The 19,275-nt window shown below is 44.9% G+C and overlaps 1 protein-coding gene across 3 annotated transcripts in view; it reads right to left on the bottom strand.

The window, feature by feature from the left end:
- Nucleotides 1-19,275, bottom strand: part of LOC118509679 (ankyrin repeat domain-containing protein SOWAHB) — a 97,416-nt gene that overhangs the window by 26,782 nt on the left and 51,359 nt on the right. For all 3 annotated transcript variants that reach the window (XR_004905917.1, XM_036050718.1, XM_036050717.1), the window contains exons 5-7: nt 13,769-13,780; nt 11,393-11,395; nt 6,771-6,773 (exon numbers count right to left, since the gene is read on the bottom strand). Coding sequence is in view for 2 of the 3 variants with exons in the window: in XM_036050718.1 (XP_035906611.1) it covers nt 6,771-6,773; nt 11,393-11,395; nt 13,769-13,780 (18 nt within the window). In the remaining variant the exon portion in view is untranslated. The remainder of the gene's footprint in view (nt 1-6,770; nt 6,774-11,392; nt 11,396-13,768; nt 13,781-19,275) is intronic.

The raw sequence follows: 19,275 nt of genomic DNA, 5'->3' as shown, positions 1-19,275 counted from the left end.
GATCTTATCCAAACATTATGAAGTGACGACCACAAAACGGTGAAAATAATTAAGATATCTTTCGCGATAGCTATGTCCAAGACCTGCCTAAGGTTCTGGAATGTATGATCCTACCAAAATTGAATTCTGTTCTAGGCTTGTTTTTCATTCCCATTTCAAGCTGGTCTATTATTTGAATGCATACGGTAGTCATGCTTTAAAATCGAACACGAAGTACACGATGCGACACATCAATAAAACAATTAAAGATAACGGGTGTTTAGCCTAAAACGCTGCACGCATAATTGTTTCCCGATCAAGACCTAACATTAGAGCACGACTAAAGATTCTTATTTTTACCACGTCTTTAACTTGCCTAAGAAGACTAAAGGTCGACGTGACAGAAGCTCACGAAATAGAAACGATATTGTTTCGTGACGAACGTGCCCTGCCTAAACAGTTCAGAACTTCTTCCCAATTCTGTTTCAAAATAGTTTTAATTGCGATACCACTTACAATGAGATACTAATTATGATCGAAAGCAGATTTTTGAGGTGTTTGATTAACTGGTTGCATGTCAAAACACTGCGTAAATTAATTCGTATGAAACGCTAGCCAGCTCCCTTCCAAGCGCACGAAACAAATACGATACTTAAATCAAAATTTCATTAGGTAATCTTAATCACATCATGGAATTAAGCAAAATAAGAATGTCATGCTAAGGAACCGGCTCGGGTGTGGTGCGCTCGGTCTGTGCACCAAATTAACAGCGTCGTTGGAGGCAAGCAGTGTTGCTTTTTTTTTGCTGTTTGGCTTTGCGAGAAAAGAACGAATTTGCCCAAGAACTTCGAGGGCACACGGCTAGCTAGCCAGCGTCACCAGCAATAACAACAATAATGACGGCAATTATGGGACGCGATAAAAATCACTTCCAGGGCACATATAAAATGTTAAATAGCTTCGCTTTGCGTGCTATCCTTCGCGATCATACAAGGCAACTGAACGACTGAGGCTTCTGCATATACGACGAAGCATGGGTTGCCGCCTGCAATGAAATGCTACAGCCAGCCAGCCAACCAGCCACACCATCCCACTTGATGATGCTCGATGCTTCGGGTTGCGGACGCGGGGAATGGGAAGGAGCAGCACCGGGTAAATAAATGCCACCAGAATACATATAAAAAGCGTGACCACGTGAATCCACATGCCTGCCAACACGCATAAGCGAGAGGATTTGGGACGGTAAGCGAATAAAACACTGCCAACTGAAAAGAACGCAACAAAACAATCCTCCTGACGGAGTGAAAAATATTTATGCTCTCTCGCACATGGCCGGACGACGATGGCGATGGCTCGTGGATGGGCCAAGTGTACCTTTACAGATTTTTGGTACTTTGCGTTAGCTTTTGCAAGAAATTGGACCAATTTTAGGGATAAATATTTAGCGAACAACGTTTACGGCCGGTGCGACTTTACGCGACGCCATATGATTAATGTCTCGGCCGCAACCTGACCGCCTAAGACACGCTTGTGGTTCCTCCTCCCATCCTCTATATTCCCTTCGGATGCTGGAAAAGGGTGCGAGTTAAAGGGAGGGATGGTAGAGCGATGGAAGCGCATGGCTCCATTATGCTGCGACTGATCTACTCGTGGTTACCGCGTGAGCGCGCGCGCGCGCGACTCTTTCCGGAAGAGGGAACAAACGATATTCATCTCTGACCGTTGATCCACGATTATCCAACATTAACAGCCCCCCAAAACCGGGCAACAATCAGCCATCGACCAAACCCGCCGGGCCTAACTGGACTGCGCCCGGAGCCGGGGGTTCGGGGGGGTGCGGTTCTGGAAGGCTTCTGGCGACATCAGGAATGTGCCTTTGCATTGTCGACTGTCTCATCCGATTTTTGCGATTCACATCAAGGCCCCTGGAAGGCAGACCGGGATGGAAAGGGCGAGCCGCGGGACCCCCGGAAAGAGTGCAGAAACGTGCGGGGGGGGAATGAGTGGGAGTTCCCAGCGGAGCGGAGGTAGCGAAATTTTGCAATTGAAATTGAAGTTACACGATGCGATGGCGCCAGCGTGCAACAACAGTAGTGATGGCGGTAGCTAGTAGCACCATCCGGACTCGAGACGGGACAACAACAGCTTGCCACACGCTGTCCTCTGCTGTCCCAGCAGCAAGCCGAGTGGTGTCCGTGCTTGCTCGTGAAGGACAGACGAGGGCTGCTCCAGCTTGGTTTGGCAATGGGAAAATAAATGAAAATAAAATCTCACCACACAGCGGCACAGTAAAGCCTGCAAACGACGTTGGTGGCGTTGGTTCTCCTGGTGGGATTTTTAGTCGAGGATCTCTGCTTTTTTTGGCGTTTCTTTTACTTTCAAGGATACGTTGGGCATAGATATCGCTGAGAGCTTCACGAGTTATAGTTTAAGAGGCTGCGTTACAGACCCTCTTGGTACCTCTGTGAAAAAACCCATATGGAAGTCCAAGAGTGTTTTACGGTATTGGCACTGTTAGACAAGTGACTTCAAATATAAAAAGATAAGCCTAATTTAAATTCCAATTGTTCAAAACAGTTAATAGATCTCATCTCTGAGTGCATGAATTCTGATTAATGTCTAAACTTTTGATAAACAAATATCGGTTTAAAATTGGAATTGGTCTTGTATAATTGATGTTATGTTTCAAAGTCTCTGTGAGGCAAAAGCTTCCGAGTCCCTTGTGGCTATTTTCCCAACAACGGCTAAGCAATTTGTTAAAGAAAAAGTGGACAATGAATACCCCACACTCCTGGAACCAGTGAACATGACTGACTTTTTATTCTTCTTCTTTGGCACTATAAACCTCGAGAGGTCTCGGCCTGCCATTTACGGTTTTCTGTGACTTGCTTGGAGACGGTGCGCATGGGATTTGTAGCCCGCTCCTGCCGTGTGACGACCGGCGCCGCTATCGCCTCGGCCACCGGACCACCACTGATAGCTGGACTGACTAGCTACTGGTAAAATTAAATCAAGGAAGTCTCTTGAGGTCACGATGCCTAACGAGAGCTAGAGTGAAAAGAATATAACGATAATTATATGAACAATTATCATTAATTACTGTAACCAAAACACATATCCGTCATCATTAGTGCCAATAGCATCTTGTTAGCCTTTGCAAAGAGTGTTAAGTAAAGTGACAAACATCAAACAAGTTTGTTTGTTAGGAGAGCATAAATGTGGAGATCGGATACAGCAGCCACACGTCGAACGGATTGATATATTGATCCGAGCCCCACCGAACGCCAGCCGGTGATTTGTACAAAAATTAATATTACAACAAATGATAACATATTGCCCGGATTGCCTGGATTGCCCGGACACTCAGTCCGTGTCCGTGGGCCACGACAAAAAAAAAAAGATGACCAACGAAGCGAAAACGAACGTAACATCATTTTTTGGCGATGAATAGAAACGTTTCTTTTCCGTCGAAGACATAATTTATGTTTATTAGCGAAAAATCTGTTCGAAGTCGTGTATTGTTGTCTCAATCTCGATGCCGCCGAAGATGGCTGAATGGTTTCGGTTTCGGTGCTCTGCGTGTCTGTGTGTTAACATTACACGAGGTGCTTGCTTAGAGAGAAGGCGTACACGCTGCCAACCATAACCGAGAGCTACTTTCCCTAGCGTGGCAATCGGGGTACCGGGACTCCAAAAACTGGAGTAGATAAAGAACCGCGCACCGAATGCGACGTATGCACACAAGCCCGCGACAACAAGGACAACGGCGGCATCATGTTCGTTTTTTCGGGAGGGGGGGGCCAGAGAGATGTGTGCTCCTGTGCGAGCATAAAAGATGCTATCAAGATTTGTATTCAAATTGCATCGACGATGTTGGCGGAGCGGTTGAAGAAGCGGGCGGATTCTAGGGTCTTTGATGGTGTTGTTTTCCCATCGAGTTTGGTTTGCTATTTCGGGCAAGCGAAGCGGGAGCACACGGGAAAGCGGTCGGTCCCGGCTGCTGCATTTTTGGCCAAAACAACCACAACTTGTAAGTCCTCGGTGGTGGTGCTACTTTTTTGCGGCTTATGTTAACCGCCGTCGTCGATCGGGGCCCGGTCGATGCGTTTCTGTTACGCGATGATTCGGAAATCAATTTGTTTGCTGTAAGTTTTACTCTTCATCAACAACCCCGTGGACTGCGCGTTTGGGAGCATGAGATGTGTCACTATTCAATGCTGAATACACGTGTTTTTGCCATTTCTGTGGCCCTTTTTTGAGCAGATTCGATCTTGCTGAACAGTATTGATGGCTTATTCATTGATCTGGTTTTTTGTGTGAGAAATATTGCAGTGTACAATGTATATGTCAAATTGGTTTCAACGATCGACACTGATCATACGAGGGGCATTAAGAAATTAATAGACAAATGAAGGAGAATGGATGGCGAGCCAAGTGAGCAAACTTTCGAGAGATTGAAAGATTATGCTTAAGTTAATCCCATTAAAATTCCCAAGATAATATGACAAAATCGATGCTTGGTGATCTTCCTCGTAAAGTCCAAAACCTGCCTGGGCCTATGTATATAGTATCCATGGCACAGTAAATATCAGTTTAAGTCTTTTCCCTTTTAATACAATCTTTTTCGTATCACCTTCACGATAATCGAAGAACCGCCACGAGGTATCTCAACACGTATGGAAGCACAAAAGGTGATATTCGATCTGCCTGTGAATCACACACCGCACCGGAGTGCTTTATTTTAGCGCGTTCAGCTTAAGGATCTCTTTCACAGCCGAAAGAGTAACGATCGAAATGTCATTGTTCAAACCATACGCGCAGCTGCGGTCGCGGTGGCTTTTATTTTAAAGTTTTGCGTGCGAAAAAATGCATCCAGCAAGGACCGGGAGGTGTTGACCCGTTCCAATAATCGGTGCTGAATGGTGCAGTTTGGCAGGCTGATCCACCCCACGCGAGCGCACAGACAGCACCACTGCGCGGCAGTTACCCAAAGGTGGTGACGTATTTGTTATTTATTTATTTTATTTTTCACAGAAGCACAGGACACAATTTTAAATATTCCCAGCGAAACATAACTTTTCAACGCGTTTGTGCAGCAAGTATTCCAAATGCGTGTGCAGGGTTTTTTTTTTGTTGGATCCACCATGTCCACCATACACCATGTGGGATGATACCTGTGTGTGCCGCCCCGCCGGTAAGATCGGTCGCGAAAGGATGCGGAAAATATTTCTTTTGTGTCTTTGTGTGGCTTTTGGGGTGCATATTATACCCGAGGGATCGACGACGGTTTGGACGAGACGATCCGAAAAGAAAACCTTGCCGCTGCGACGACACGTTCAACCCGCACCGGGTGTGTGTATTGGGTTATTTATTTGACTCCATTTGCCGGAGAAAATGAGACGAAAATTGCCACCAAAAATTATGGAGAGTATCCCCGTTCGGTGTCGGCTAAATGTTTCCTAAAAGCTTCCAGCAGAGGAGTACCGTGGGGATCGTGGGGCATGGGGATGGATCGGAATTTTAAGATAATCGATTTCCAAAAGCTTTCCACTAGAGAGTGAAGATTGCACACTATGCAAACGAAGTACATTTCATTCGCGGAAGAAGCGACCGGACGATCTGAGGTGCGAGAAGCGCTTAATGTCCTTTGGTGTGTGTGTGTGTGTGTGTATAAGGGCACACAGTTCGTGAACCAAATTCTTGCCTTGGTAAGGATTCAACACGGGAGTCAAGAGATGACTTAACAAAGAGAGAGAAAAATGTATCGAAGGCATTATCATCCCGTATCGGTGGGGCTACCTTACTTTTCGGGAAAAAAGGCCACAACAAGCGTCATATGCTGCATGGGAGCTCTTTTTCCTTTTGGATTCTCTTTGGAGTTTCCATCCTCTGCTGCCTACTACCTCACCTCACGCTTCGTTAGTTGGGCAACATTCTGCGTGAGCATTTTGCGTAAATATGCTGGGCGAGTTGTTTCCTGAGCAAGAAAGAAATGAATTGCATGGTGTGTGTGTGTGTGTGCTTATGTTTGCTGGAGAGGTTCGGCTCGAGCAAGTGGAGGTTTACGAGAAAGCAAAAACGAAATTATGCTCCCGTTTTATCAAAATTTGTATCTACAAGCAATTTATTATCAGTGCAGTTGAAAACGGTCACTGTGTAACTGCGGTACACAGCCGAATGCTGTAAAAACCTGCCCAGACAGTTTCCATCGGCCGAAGAAGAGTTTGCAATCGGGCTATGGCTGGGAAAACAATAAGTTCTCCCCGTCAGCCTTGTGATCGTCCGGCGATGGTGGGACCTGTTGTTTATGTTCCCCAGCCTGGATGCAGATCGTGGAACCGGGTATCTCTGTTGGTGCTGGTTTCTTCATCTGACCACCGATCGGAGCATAGTCACTTCGTAATGGTCAGAGACACAGGGCTTGATGAGAGTTGGTTTGGTTCAAGCACAGAGATGACCACCACCTCGTACTGCCCAGGACTGTTCGGACCAGGTGAAGATGCAGAGATGCGACGCTGTGGCTTCCACTCACGATCGTAATGCACCTCCAGTCTTTCGATAGGCAAAAAATAACGCACAGCTTCTCTATGGGAGAAGCACAGTCAGCCGCCGTGGACGTGAGGAAAGCAGCAGCAGAAGCAGCAGCAGCAAGCGCAAACCAGATTATTGATAGAGATCTGCGAATCGTAATAGGGATCGTTTTTCTGCCGCTTTCCCACTGCATCCGAGCGCTTCATGTTCGATGATAGTTTTATAGCATGAAAATGAAATCAAATAAACTAAATACTCACATACTACACGCCACACCGTCGGGGGCGCACAGGGGTGATGGTGCGTTGCCGTGGTCGTTCCATCCAGGATGGACCGGGTGAGATGATGCGGGATGGTTTCGGGACGTCCGTATCAGCAGCAGTATCGATTTCCAGATTCATCAGATTTATGATCGGTACGAAACGGAAAACACATATCCACGGGGTAAGTCGTTTGGGATGTTCCGATGGAGGCGGCAGCAGCAGCACGGACACGGTGCAGTGCAACGAGAAGAGAAAGGATAAAATATAAATTTAATAATTTATTCCATCATACATGCATTCGTTTAGGGTTATGCGTTTGCGCCGTTTTATGCTGTTTGGCATGGCGCGCATACGTTTCCTGTTTCCTGTTGTTACGGTTCAAGCGGACGGCAATGTACGATTGCGTTTGGCGCCGTGCAAAGCTCGGCGAGGCATCGCTCTGCCTGCCCAACCTCAACACTGTCCGTCCGGTCGTATTAGCAAAAAGAGCCTACGTTTAATTTATTTAAACTATAACAATTGGTTTATGGCGCGAAAGGATATCATGTATTGTTGGCGGATTAAAGAAAAAAAAGAAAAAAGAAAAGTTTGAAGTCTGTAGTAGAGACCACTTTACGCCATTTTAATTTTTGGACGAGAGCAATGAGTTTATACCACGCCTAATTATGCTGACTTATCAAAACTCAACGATCACTCTCACGATCGAATCAGCAAGGAACATCACTCCCAAGGGCTCGGTAAATAAAAAAAATCCATGCTAGAATTGGCCACAGTCCGCACATCCAAACATACACACGATTCCGTGTGCTGAGTTGAGTATACTTTTGGGCTGTCTAGCAGACAACGGGGGTTTTAGTATGGGAACGATCTCCAAAATGTTAACATCCATTTCGTGGCTATTGCAGAATGTCTCAATTTTCAAAAACAATCTCGTCTTTATTCCCTGCCAATGTAGAGCCTTTCGCTGTATCCTGGGAAGGTCGTGCTTCTGCGGATCGAACCACGGTTGCCCCCGGTGCTGGTCTTTTGCATCCGATGCCGTCGTGCTCCTCTCACGACGATTAGCTCGCAAACGGTACTGGTTTTGCATCTCGATATCGGCGAACGACAATTTGGGCACGAGATGACAATACGGCGGACCGCTACTGCTGCCGCCAAGGAGCCGGAACGATTCTTTAATTTGGCATTGTCCGTACCGATCGATCTCTGCCGCTTGCCGGCGTACAGCCAAGGGCCAGCCAGTGCAGTACAGGAGCCGATTGTCTGTGTGTGGCGTTACCCCCCCGAAAGTTTTGCTTTATTTAGATCTCCAGCTCGGGCCGTGCTTCTATCCGGCATTGTTTGCGGGTGGGATGACAATCTGGAGATTGGTTTGCCGTCGCGCCATCGTCCCCAAATCGGCGATCGGATAATTCGTGCACATTGAACAATCGGTTCGGTAATTCGCTCGTGTGCGAGCACAGGGGAAGCAACGAGACGGTGCCGGTGGCTTCCGATAATCAAGGACCAATTTATTTGTGACCCTACTGGAAAACAAATAAGGGGCACGTTTGATTATAAGTCCTGCCCGCAAGTCGTGATTGTTGCTGGTCGGCTGGTTGCAATAACATGGTGGGAATATATACTTTTACATGACTTCATGCTACTATATGTGTCATAATCTTTTTAATGCGATTATGGTGAGGAATTCAAAAAGAGCAGTATCTGAGTAGCTTCACTGCAAATCAGATAAAATTAGCTATCAGTAAGAGCCAATAAGAGAAGAAATTTGGAGCAGAGTTTGGAGATCTTAAACTTTATGAAATACTTTGAGAAAAGTATGTCATTTGATCCTACATCTCCCATAATTAGCTTACGTTGGAGACAAAACGAAGGAAGAAATCTCCAAATTTTACTTTCATTCCAGACAGTTTTACATTTCTCAAAAATGTTATGCTCACTATCCTTTGCATCGCAACTTCAGCTTGGTTGACGATTCAGCAGGACGTGTTTTGGAGAAGCATACGTTCATTCATTCAATCCAGCGTGTGTGTATCTGCTTTTTTTACTCAGTTTTGTTTACTTCATTCTGTTCGATGTAGCAAACTTTGTCCGCTGATGAGATATGACCTTCGTTCCCAATCGTCGAGCAGCAAAAGCAAAACCATCCGTACGGTACGGTCCGTCGCCTCTTGTCAATATATCATACGCGGAGATGTGTTGAGCATTGTGCGTGGTTCCGTTTGTATGTTTGTTAGCCAGTGTACAGGCCCCAGACTCCGAATCTACCTTTCCCAGCAGATTTCAGCGTGAAGCATGTCGATTTGGCGTCTCAGATAGGGACAAGTATTCAGTTCGATTTCGGCAATTTGTTTCAATCATAATTCTTTAACAACAACCACAACCACCACCACAACAAAAAAATGGAAACAAACCACCGATGATCGGACAGATTCTCTATCACTGTCCGGGGAATCCACACGGGGGAGGCAGGTCGAGATTGTCGAGACTTATGCTGTAAAGCAGTTTCAACAACACCATGCCGTGCTGTGTGCTTTATCTCCACCAATTCTTCTGCGTCTCGCTAAAGACCGTGTCGCTTCACTCACTCTGGCGCACCTCTGCACCGGCGCATCAGCAAGCCCGAATTGTGAATGAATGAAAATGTTTCCTTACATTCGTTAGTGCCGGGAGTGTACGCACTGATAAACGAAACAAAAAAAAAAAAGAACGAAGCAGATCGAGCGAGTCAACAGGTACAGGGATGATTGAAGATCGGAGGATTGCTGGTGGTGGTTCAGCAAAAGGGCAAAGAGTAGACGCGAGCATGGTGAGGTGAGATATAGAGCCGCAGGACAAGATAAGCCGCTGGATGCTATGGCGTTCGCGTTCGAAGGCAGCGTCGAACGCGAGGATAGCGACTTTCTTCTGCAATAAATTTCAAATTTCGGGTTGGTAGAAAACGGCAGGTGGCGACTAGTAGGTGGTTTGACCCCATGCCACCACCCGTAGCAGGAATGACATTTTTAACTATATCTCTCTTTGCCTCGTGCCCGGTTCCAGGTCGCAGCGTCCTTCCCATACACAACATGCTCCGAAAGCGTTAAGACAGCACACAGCACACTGAACGTGGTAACGATTGAACGAACGAGATACGTCCGAGGAAACAGCGTTCATCCAGCAAACGGGCAGGAGGCTGGCTGTGGGTGCAGTTGACGAAAGGAGCCGCACACCTGCGGAAGAGGCTCGTGGACGTGCGGTACGCGGAGATGGGATATTTCGCGCCAGACGCAAAGATATGTTCCTCGACTCTTTTATGATTTCCTAAAACAAAGTCATTTTCTGTACGATTCCAGGCACCCTTTCCGTCGCTTCCGATCCTCGATCGTCACACTTGTACGTATCCACGTGCCACCGCAGCGAAGAATTAACTTTTCGGAGCGAGTGAAAAAAAAAAACAGCAGGCCAACAATCGAATACTCCGGAGGTATGTATCCGATCGCGCCCGGCGATAGATACAACTGCTTGCGCTCCCCGGCTGTCATATTTCTCAACGCGCACTCGGAGGAGGGAGTGAAAAATCCCGATCCCGGTTGAGCCGCGGGAGATTAATTCACAAACATGTTTTAGGTATTTTTAAACGACCGAAATCGAATCGACCGACCGGTGGATACTTTTAATACGATTAATTAGATTGGATTAAAAATTAGTATAATTTATACGGATTATCCAGCGTGTAGTGTGGAGCGCGCGAGATGCGTGTCAGTATGGAGCAAGTTCGGCAGCCTTCAGTTAGATATTATTCGATACGATTTAGACCTATTGTGTACGGCTTTTTTTTTCCAGGAATGGAGAAACAGAAGCTGAATTGGATTAGTTACAGAGGGCAGAGGAGAAAACAAATATTTAATAAATTCCAATTCACGTAACGGTTGACACCTTACGTAGCCGGTTCCATTGATAAAATACATGGCATCGAATGGGGCATTACGTGCGTACAAAGTTGCACTAATCGTTCAATAATGGATTAATTGCGTAATGAATACAAAAAAGAAGATTTTTATTAAAGCATAAGTTGAGTGGAGTAAGTTAGGCTTCACCACAGAGCAATATCTAGAGAACCGCGAAGGGAATCTAACCCCAAATGGGTAAGTAAATTCAAGATGAGGTGAAATATTTTAAGGTAGAACAATACAATAAAAAATCAAACTTATGGTGGTTCTTTGATGGCAGGAGAAAGCGCGATAGAGTCTAGTTCTATTTGAAGGTTGTAGATTTCATTTGAAGAAGAGTCTAGAAAAGACTTGAACTTTATTAGAATATCTTAAGACCCCTGGCCTGGCCGAATTGCTAGGACTCTTGTATTGTCAGAACAAGAAAAACAACGCGAAGTACTCAATGCAGCAACTCTTATAAAATGTGTTGTTCCAAAGCTTATATTACGATCATTTCCGTTACCAGCTGTTGCGTTGGAAAGCAATCATTAGTCAGTTATCTCTCACATCCAGCTCTGTTTGTTGTAACGAGTAATACCCCTAATTTGGTCCTATTAGCTTAAATTGAAGTTTCCTAACGCTCCCATTCCTCGGAGGCTTGTTAGAAATGGCGAGAAGGTGTAAAGAAGAGGAAAATATACTTACGCCCTTTTGTCGTAGAATTTACACATTGTTAACGTTGTCAACGTGGCCATCGGGGACGGTAAATGGTGCATTCATCCAGGTCGGGATCGACGATTTTTTTTTGGGGTCGCCAGCAGCAGCAGCAGCAGTAGCCATTAGAAGACAACGAAGTTGTCAGGATTATTGTTGCCCATCGATAGCACCCATCCACACCAGGCGGAGGATGGTGAATCAACGAAACGTGGATGGAGTGTTCGTCAAACGGATCGTTTCCAAACGTGCCCCAACACCGGGGAAGTGGTTGTTTGATTGTTCGCATTAGATAGAACGTAAAATTATAGGTTTTGTCAAATCGGGTCGATTTGGTATTGCGGAAGCGTACAACCACAACCAGATCGTACGATTGCGTTGCACAATAGGAGGAAGAAGTGATAAGGCACAAGTGAAAACAGGGAGTTCAACAAAAAAAAAAACCGGACAAGAACCCGAAAGTGAGGACAAAGTATCAATTTGAACGGGTGGGTTTTTGTCCATTTGTTGTTTGAGAAGGATACATCAATATTAACATCAAACGTTGTTCAGGTCAACAGCCAAAGAGTTGTTGCAAAGATGCACCCATCAGCGTTAGCACACACCGGACAGGGTGTAGGCCACCGTTCCATTTAAGTAGGTTGGATGAGACCAACAACAGCAACAACAGCGTCGACGATGATGATGACGACGACGATGGTAAAGATATTGAAAACAAGGCAATTTATGTTACCGAAAATGAGAGCGCCACCAATCGGTAGGTGTTTTTGTCGCATGTCCCAAAGTTTGATGATGCGGATGTAATATTGTGTTGCGGGGTTTGGTTTTTTGGTCGTGCGACGATTAGACGCGACGATGTGTGCGCCAGGCCACACGAATGATGTCGGTACCGGTTGGTGGGAAGAGACCATGTTCCACGGCAGCCATTAGGAATTTGTCGATGAATTTGTTTTACATGAAACGAGAGAGGAAAATATAAAAAAAGAAGCACATCAATGCGTTGTTTCATTTAACGGAACGGAAGGAACATATGCTCCCATTAGGATGAGCAAATAAGGATATCTTTAGGAGCTTGATTGGTCGGGTTCCTAACACTGTTACCAAACTGTCATTAATACATAACAATTATCTCACAAAGAAATGCAATACAATTATGTTGTAGTATTATATCCAATAATAAAGTGCAAACATCATGCCAGCGCGTTCGATATCCGTTAATGAAGTTAACAGATGCAATAAAAAAAACTACTCTTCAATAATATATGGATATGGTAAACCTATCGTAGCGTTTGTACGCCAGCTTGAGCGCAAAAAAAAACACCAACAACTAAATTCTGCAAATGAGATTTTAATGAGGATCTCAAAGAATGGTTTTACACCCTGTCAGGAAGCTTTCAAGCATAAAAGACGTGAGGAGATTGTTCTGGATACCGGTAATTTAGTTTCGCCTTCGCTTGACAATGCACCTATCATTTACAAAAACCGTCACGAAAGGCGGCACGAAAAAGGAAAAAAAAAACGGTACGAAAGTGCATAAGACCTAAGAAATATCGTTAACGACTCTGTTCGGTGCTAATTCGTTTTAAATTAATTATATCCAGCTAAGCCAGCGTCCGAACCGGACCGACGCCGGTGTCAGCCGGCCTGCTGTTCGTAGCATGACCAACGCTGTATCCTACCGCTGTTCCTATCTTCGTCATTTATTTATTTGTTTTGTGAAATGGGTAGGGAACCACCACATCATCCACTTATGAGATATGGATAATTTGTAGTTATCTAAATGGAAGCTTTTTCCGTGGTGAGGACTGACTGTGCGGCGTCAGTCCATTTAACGGAGCATCGTATGAGAAGGATACGGGGTTAAAGCACATGTTAACACATGATAGTGAGGATGGAAGGTGAAACCTTAGCTTCTGTACGATAAACACTCTACTGGAAGGATAAAAATGTAAATCGGCTGCATGGGTCAAATGTGATGGCTTTATAGGTGTTAGGATGCAACAATGTTGAGCTATTTAAGGAAAAATAACAATTCAAAGTGTTTGATAATGTAAAGAAGTTCTTCTTGTTGGCCTAATGACCTGCTTAGGGTCAAGTCGCTCATCTAATGGCTTACGAGACTTATTGAAACTTCGTGACTGGATAGTCAAGCCTCTCAACAGTTCAACAGCCAGGATGGGATTCGATCCCATCCGATCCCGAATATGATGCAGTAGTACCGAATATGATGCAGTGGAATCAAAACTTAAAGCTAATAAATTAACATCACAACACTCGCAGTCACCGGAGTACGTCTAATCGATGCCATTCATCGGTCATCGGTGAAAGCTGCTGACAGCGTACAATTTGTACCCATAGTTTCCTTACCGTGCTGATGTCCTGCAAAGAAAGAAGGAGAAAGAAAAACGTTACAAAATAATGCAAATCCTACGCCATGTTTCGACCGAACCAGAAGCAAATCCAGTATAGAAATGTTCCCAAATAATGGAAACCAATGTCAGCCACCCCACCGGAATATGCTGTAGGTGTTTTCAACGCCCGCATTCGCCGCCTGTCTGCCGTCAATAAACTGTAAGACAAATCACCTGATTACGTGTTTATGGAACTGTTAAAATGGTCACGAGCAGTTCGATGACGGGGTTCGCACCTTTGCCCCGTTGCGCCACGTTCTTGGTGAATATTTTGCTCCCGGCCCGGCCCGTTGGCCTTTAACCGGCCTGCATTATCCAGCTTATCTGCATCGCCGGATCGCGCGAGATTGAAATATGGGAAAATTAATTTAAATTCATATTTTTACGATTCACTCTCGCACATCCCTCGTCACATGGCAGGTCTTTGGTGAGGCACGGGACAGTTCCATTTCGGGGACCAGCAAACAATCTCGTTGCTTGCTGACGTGAATATGTAATTTTCTGTTGGTTCCGGTTTGACCTGCGGTGGGCTCCGGTTTCAATCGAGCCGTTTGTCGTTTGCGTTTTGGTTGGGTACAAAAAACCATAACGGACATGACAAATCAGGTTGAGAAAATAGAAAACCCCGGCGAGAAAGAAGCGGAAAAGAGAGCGAAACAATTTTCCAACCCCGAGACTAGAATTGCGTGGTGTGTGTGTGTGAGGTGGCTACCAACACCGTGGATTGTGTGCGGGACCACGCCACACGATGGTCACATGGCTAGAGCCAATAAACTACAACTCTATACACATTGTGCTGAAATTTATGCATTGTAAATTATTATATCGAACCATGTTTAACTGGCTAATAAAGCATTTAATTTGACTAGAAATAACTTCATCGTGCGCCGTGCCGGGTCCCAGGATCCCAGAGCTGATTGTAGCCCGGGCTGACTGACTGGCTGGCTAGGTTTATGGATTCTCTCGTCAGTGGTCACCCAACAACGCTTGGATGGATGGACAAAACCTAGCGCGGCATTAGCTGGGCGCGATGCATGCGTGCGCAGGAATCTGTGTTTATATGTCCTCGGGCAGGCATACACAAAAAACGGGTTAGGGGTTTGGGCTTTCGAGTAGAAGAAGGCTATAATTGGAGTGGAGCGGTCATCTTCTTCTTCCTGCGAGGAGCTAGCGTTTCCTTTTGCCTTTCGTTCTCTGTTCCGCGTCGTGAGTTCTGTATCCACGGTTCCGGAGCCTATCGGACGCACTTTCCGCTCCTATCATCACGATTACCCCCAAAAATGGGGTGGAGGAGGTTCTCGTGCTTTATATGGCCGGCAATTTACGTATAGCAGTGTGTGTGTTTTTTTTTTCTCTCTGGCCCCCACAACAACCATGTTTATGTTTTATTTACATGAGCAGCCGTAATAAAAAATTCAAATTTCATCCAACGACTTTTTCATATTTATGAAACAACAAACAACAAAAACCCCACGGCTTTGGGATAGTTTTTAACCAAAGAAGGTGCGCGTGGAGGAAGAAAGAAAAAAGGAAGTAAGAGGAGGGAAAAGGCCACACGGCAAGCTGTCAAGCAGTTTGCTAACGGCCGGGAAATAGGTGTCGAGTCACATGTTTTTCGGACCCACCGGCACTAGAGTTGGCGATGGGAAGTCGAGACGCGTTTTAGAGACATTCCTATTGTGGTGGCCCCGTTCAACGATTAGCCCAATCCAACACACAAAAATGCAACATCGATTAACTCCAGCTGAGCGACGATATTATGTTATGGGCAAATCTGACTGTCTGTGTGTGTGAATGTATGTGTGGGTCAATCGTTTTATTCTGGGTGCCCTATCCGCCAGCGCCACCAACCAACACTCATCGGGACATTGGAACGGGTTCCTAAATTGTGCATGATTTATGATCGGGTGGCATTGGGGTCCACAGAGCCAAGGGAAGCGGTTGGAGCTTTTTTTTTTGCGGCCAATAAAAAGTAGGTAGGAATGTACAAGAAAGAAGTGTCAATTCATAAATATTTGATTAATGTCAAATCTCTAATAGAGGAGAACCAACTGGGTCGGGTCTTCGATCGGGCAGTGATTAATATTCTGATTATTCTAATTTATTCTACTATTTTACGGCTCGGCCACGGTATGCCATATGGTTGATTAGAATATTCTTGCGCAAGGGAAAGGACAGATCCAGACGCGGAACGGCTTTTACCCCCACGCTTTTGGCGAGGCAACATAGTTTGATAATATAGTTATCGAGCAGCAAACACAGGCGGATCTAGATGGTCCAACAGTTCATTACAGCTATGCCAACAAACTCTGAGTGTTGTGAAGCGAAATGCATCAGCTTAAGAATTCATTCGAAATTCTTTTTTCTAGAACAAATATAACGGTCTTCACACGGCAGGTTCGGGACTCAAATCCCATCCAGACCTCCCCGTACGTAGGACTGAATTTTGAACTACGGTTAAAATCAAATCATGGATAGTCAGAAATGGCGAGGTTCTAGAGCCCAATAAGAAGAAGTACAGATATAAAAATATCTATAAATTTGTATGTCGCCATCCTATGTAACAATCGAATGTAATTTTATCTGAATAGCTACATTCTAACCGCTTAACACTTATCCTACACCATCCGGAATACTTTAGCCATGGTTGAGCTAGCTCCGTCCATTCCGGTTCCCCATTTGAGCCTTCCGTTCCCGAAAAACCGTCACCGCCGTTGATGTATTTAAACATGCACCACACGAAAGATCAAACGGGAACATTTTGTCTTAATTATCCACATTTTGTATGTATTAATTGTTTCGTTGTAGGTTTTTGTTGCTCGCTCAAAGCACACGAACCTCAAATTGTTACATGTCAAATATTATTCATGAAGTTCCAGCGACAATGGGCTTTCTACTACAAGTCTTCTACACGCTGCCGCATTCATTCAAGGCAGCGGCGGCGATACGCAGCTGAACGGTTTCCAAAGAAAGTATGAAGTTTGAAGCTGCACGAGAAGTACTCACGGAAAACCCCAAACGCCATCACGCCACGAAAAGGGGGGTGGCGAAGTGACGCGGCGTGGCGTTATACATATTTCATGCAGTTGCTTCATTATGAAGGCATTTGAGGAAGGGAAACAAACACTTTTAACACATTTTTATTAAAATTCTTGCACTTTATATATTTTCACCGCTAATTAAAAATTCAAATGCCAATATCATTGTTGCTTGTCGGACCCCACGGGAAGAAAAGGAAACGTGACGCCTGACGTTAGACAGGTTCAAGTGGAGCTTGAATTAAATTCGCCGGCCATCATAACGCTTATCCTAGCCCGATCTTCTTCGTTATCGGCTCCATTCCGGACCTGTCTGTTAATTTTGCACTGGGATCATCAAACAAAGCGCCGCTAGATGCTTGAAAATACAGATTTGTTTTGACGCTGACGCTCCCCGAAAACTGGGAAGGGGGAACGACGGCTAATAGTAGTTTCCCATGCGGCAACAATTTCGCCCGGTACAACATTGCCCCGCTTTATTAACCCGCACCGGCCAGAGCCTAGCTTTCCTTGAACCGAGCAACAGAAGTCACGAAACATGGTGGCAAAGGGGCAAGATTACATCATTTTGCTGGTAATCAAAATAATGATTACATATTGATGAATGACGATAATTTAGGTGCGTTCATATAATAAACATTTAAGTAACGTATCCCGGTATTTATTTTCCACTGCCTGCAAGGTGTAGTTTAAGGTGGCCGCGGCCTGAAGGTTCATTGTGATATGTTGTTGTCGCTTGTGCGAGACGAGGTTGTCGATCGGAACGTGTGAGCCTTCGTACGGGGCTGCAGCATGCGGCGAAGGTGCAGTTCGGTTTGATGTTTAATCAATTTTGGCTTAAAACAAACTTGCTTCACAAGCACCCAGCTTGCTATTTCTTCATCCGTCGTAGCGTGGTAGGTGCTGAAAGGGATCATTCCCGCGGACCGACCGCTCGATGGTACGGTGATGCTCAGGGAAAAGGGAGCATGATTGAGAGGAAAATAAAAATTAGTCAAAAATTGTTATAGGTAGTCGGGCAGTGCAGATATTACGAGTCATTTTCGAATCTGCTTTGTTATTAACTTCGAATGCCGAAGTTCATTACATCCTGCGAGAGGCATCCAAGGTTTATGTTGTTTAGTGCGGAGTTCCCGTAGCTGAAAGGCATGTGCTGCCGCACTTGATAACATTTTTAGAACTTAATCAAAACGGAATGGGAAGGCGTTCAAAGGCTTTGAAGCGAGCAACCTATAAATGTGTGAAATGAATAAAGAAAGAATCACAAATAGTTAAGGACCCAGGCTAAACAATTATTCCCTTCCTGATATAACTCCCGAGAACTTGGGTAAATAATTGGATCGCTCCAGACATCTGTGACGCCATCGGTAAGGGCATCGCTGCGGTACATGTTTTGCATTCATTTTGTCACATGCCTTTTAAAGGGTGTTGTGTTGAATTGTTTTTCCATTTGCAAAAAAAAAATAACTGTCATAAAATGTCCACAGTTTTTACACGACTCATTTAAATTCCTCACAAAATGATAAAAAGACCGAGCAAAACACACTCGTGGTAAAAACAAATGACACATTTTAATTTACGGCTTCGGTAGCATGCACGATAAACGATCAACAGTTTCGCTGTTGAGGCTTCGCAATTTCACCCAAAAGGAAAGTTCGGCGCGGTGCAGATCGAAGTGATGTCAAAGTTTGGAAAATATTTTAATTATAAACTACAAACACAGGTGACCGGCGCAATATCTGTGGACAGCCCGGTTTTTACGAAGTAGCCTCACTATTGGTGGTGCTATTGCGGACGTTGCGGACTTTCCATTTCTTTCCATTTTGTCCTCGAAGTGTCTGCATGTTAAGAGTGTTTTAGCGTTTGAAGGGGGGTCGCATCGCATCGCCTGTCCTGTGTTTCCGATAAAAAGCAGCAGTCCGTTTGCTGTCCAGTTCCCTAGAGCAGTGGACGGAGGTAGCTGTCTGTGTTGCCGATTCTTTTTTGTGCCGTTGTATATGTGCGTCTGTGTTTACAAGTGATGCGGAATTATTATACAAAATGATTAGGGAAGCTGATAAACCCTAAAACATGCTGTTTTACACCCATTATCGTTACGTTACATAATTATCACTGAGGCTACATACTCGTGCAGATACATGGTCATTGTTCACTGTGGGTAGGAATTGTATTTGTACAATGCGGTGAGAGCCGGAAGAAGAGCAGCTACGGATCGTTTAAAAAAAAATCGTGTGATCTGACAGAAAAAGTATGGCCAAGATGAACGAATATTGGATTTTTTTAAAGCAAAAAAACTATAGGAGTAAAAGAAAGCCCCAACACCAAAGAACATGTACACGCTAGAAAGCCACATGACGGAGGAAAACTGTACGTCTTTGTAACAGTTGACTACAACTTGACAGATCGTCGTTGACAAAGTAAACTT

Source organism: Anopheles stephensi, chromosome 3 (assembly GCF_013141755.1).
Source record: "Anopheles stephensi strain Indian chromosome 3, UCI_ANSTEP_V1.0, whole genome shotgun sequence".
Taxonomy (NCBI): domain Eukaryota; kingdom Metazoa; phylum Arthropoda; class Insecta; order Diptera; family Culicidae; genus Anopheles; species Anopheles stephensi.
The sequence above is the reverse complement of the archived record's forward strand: the minus strand, read 5'-3'. Positions and strand labels throughout refer to the sequence as shown.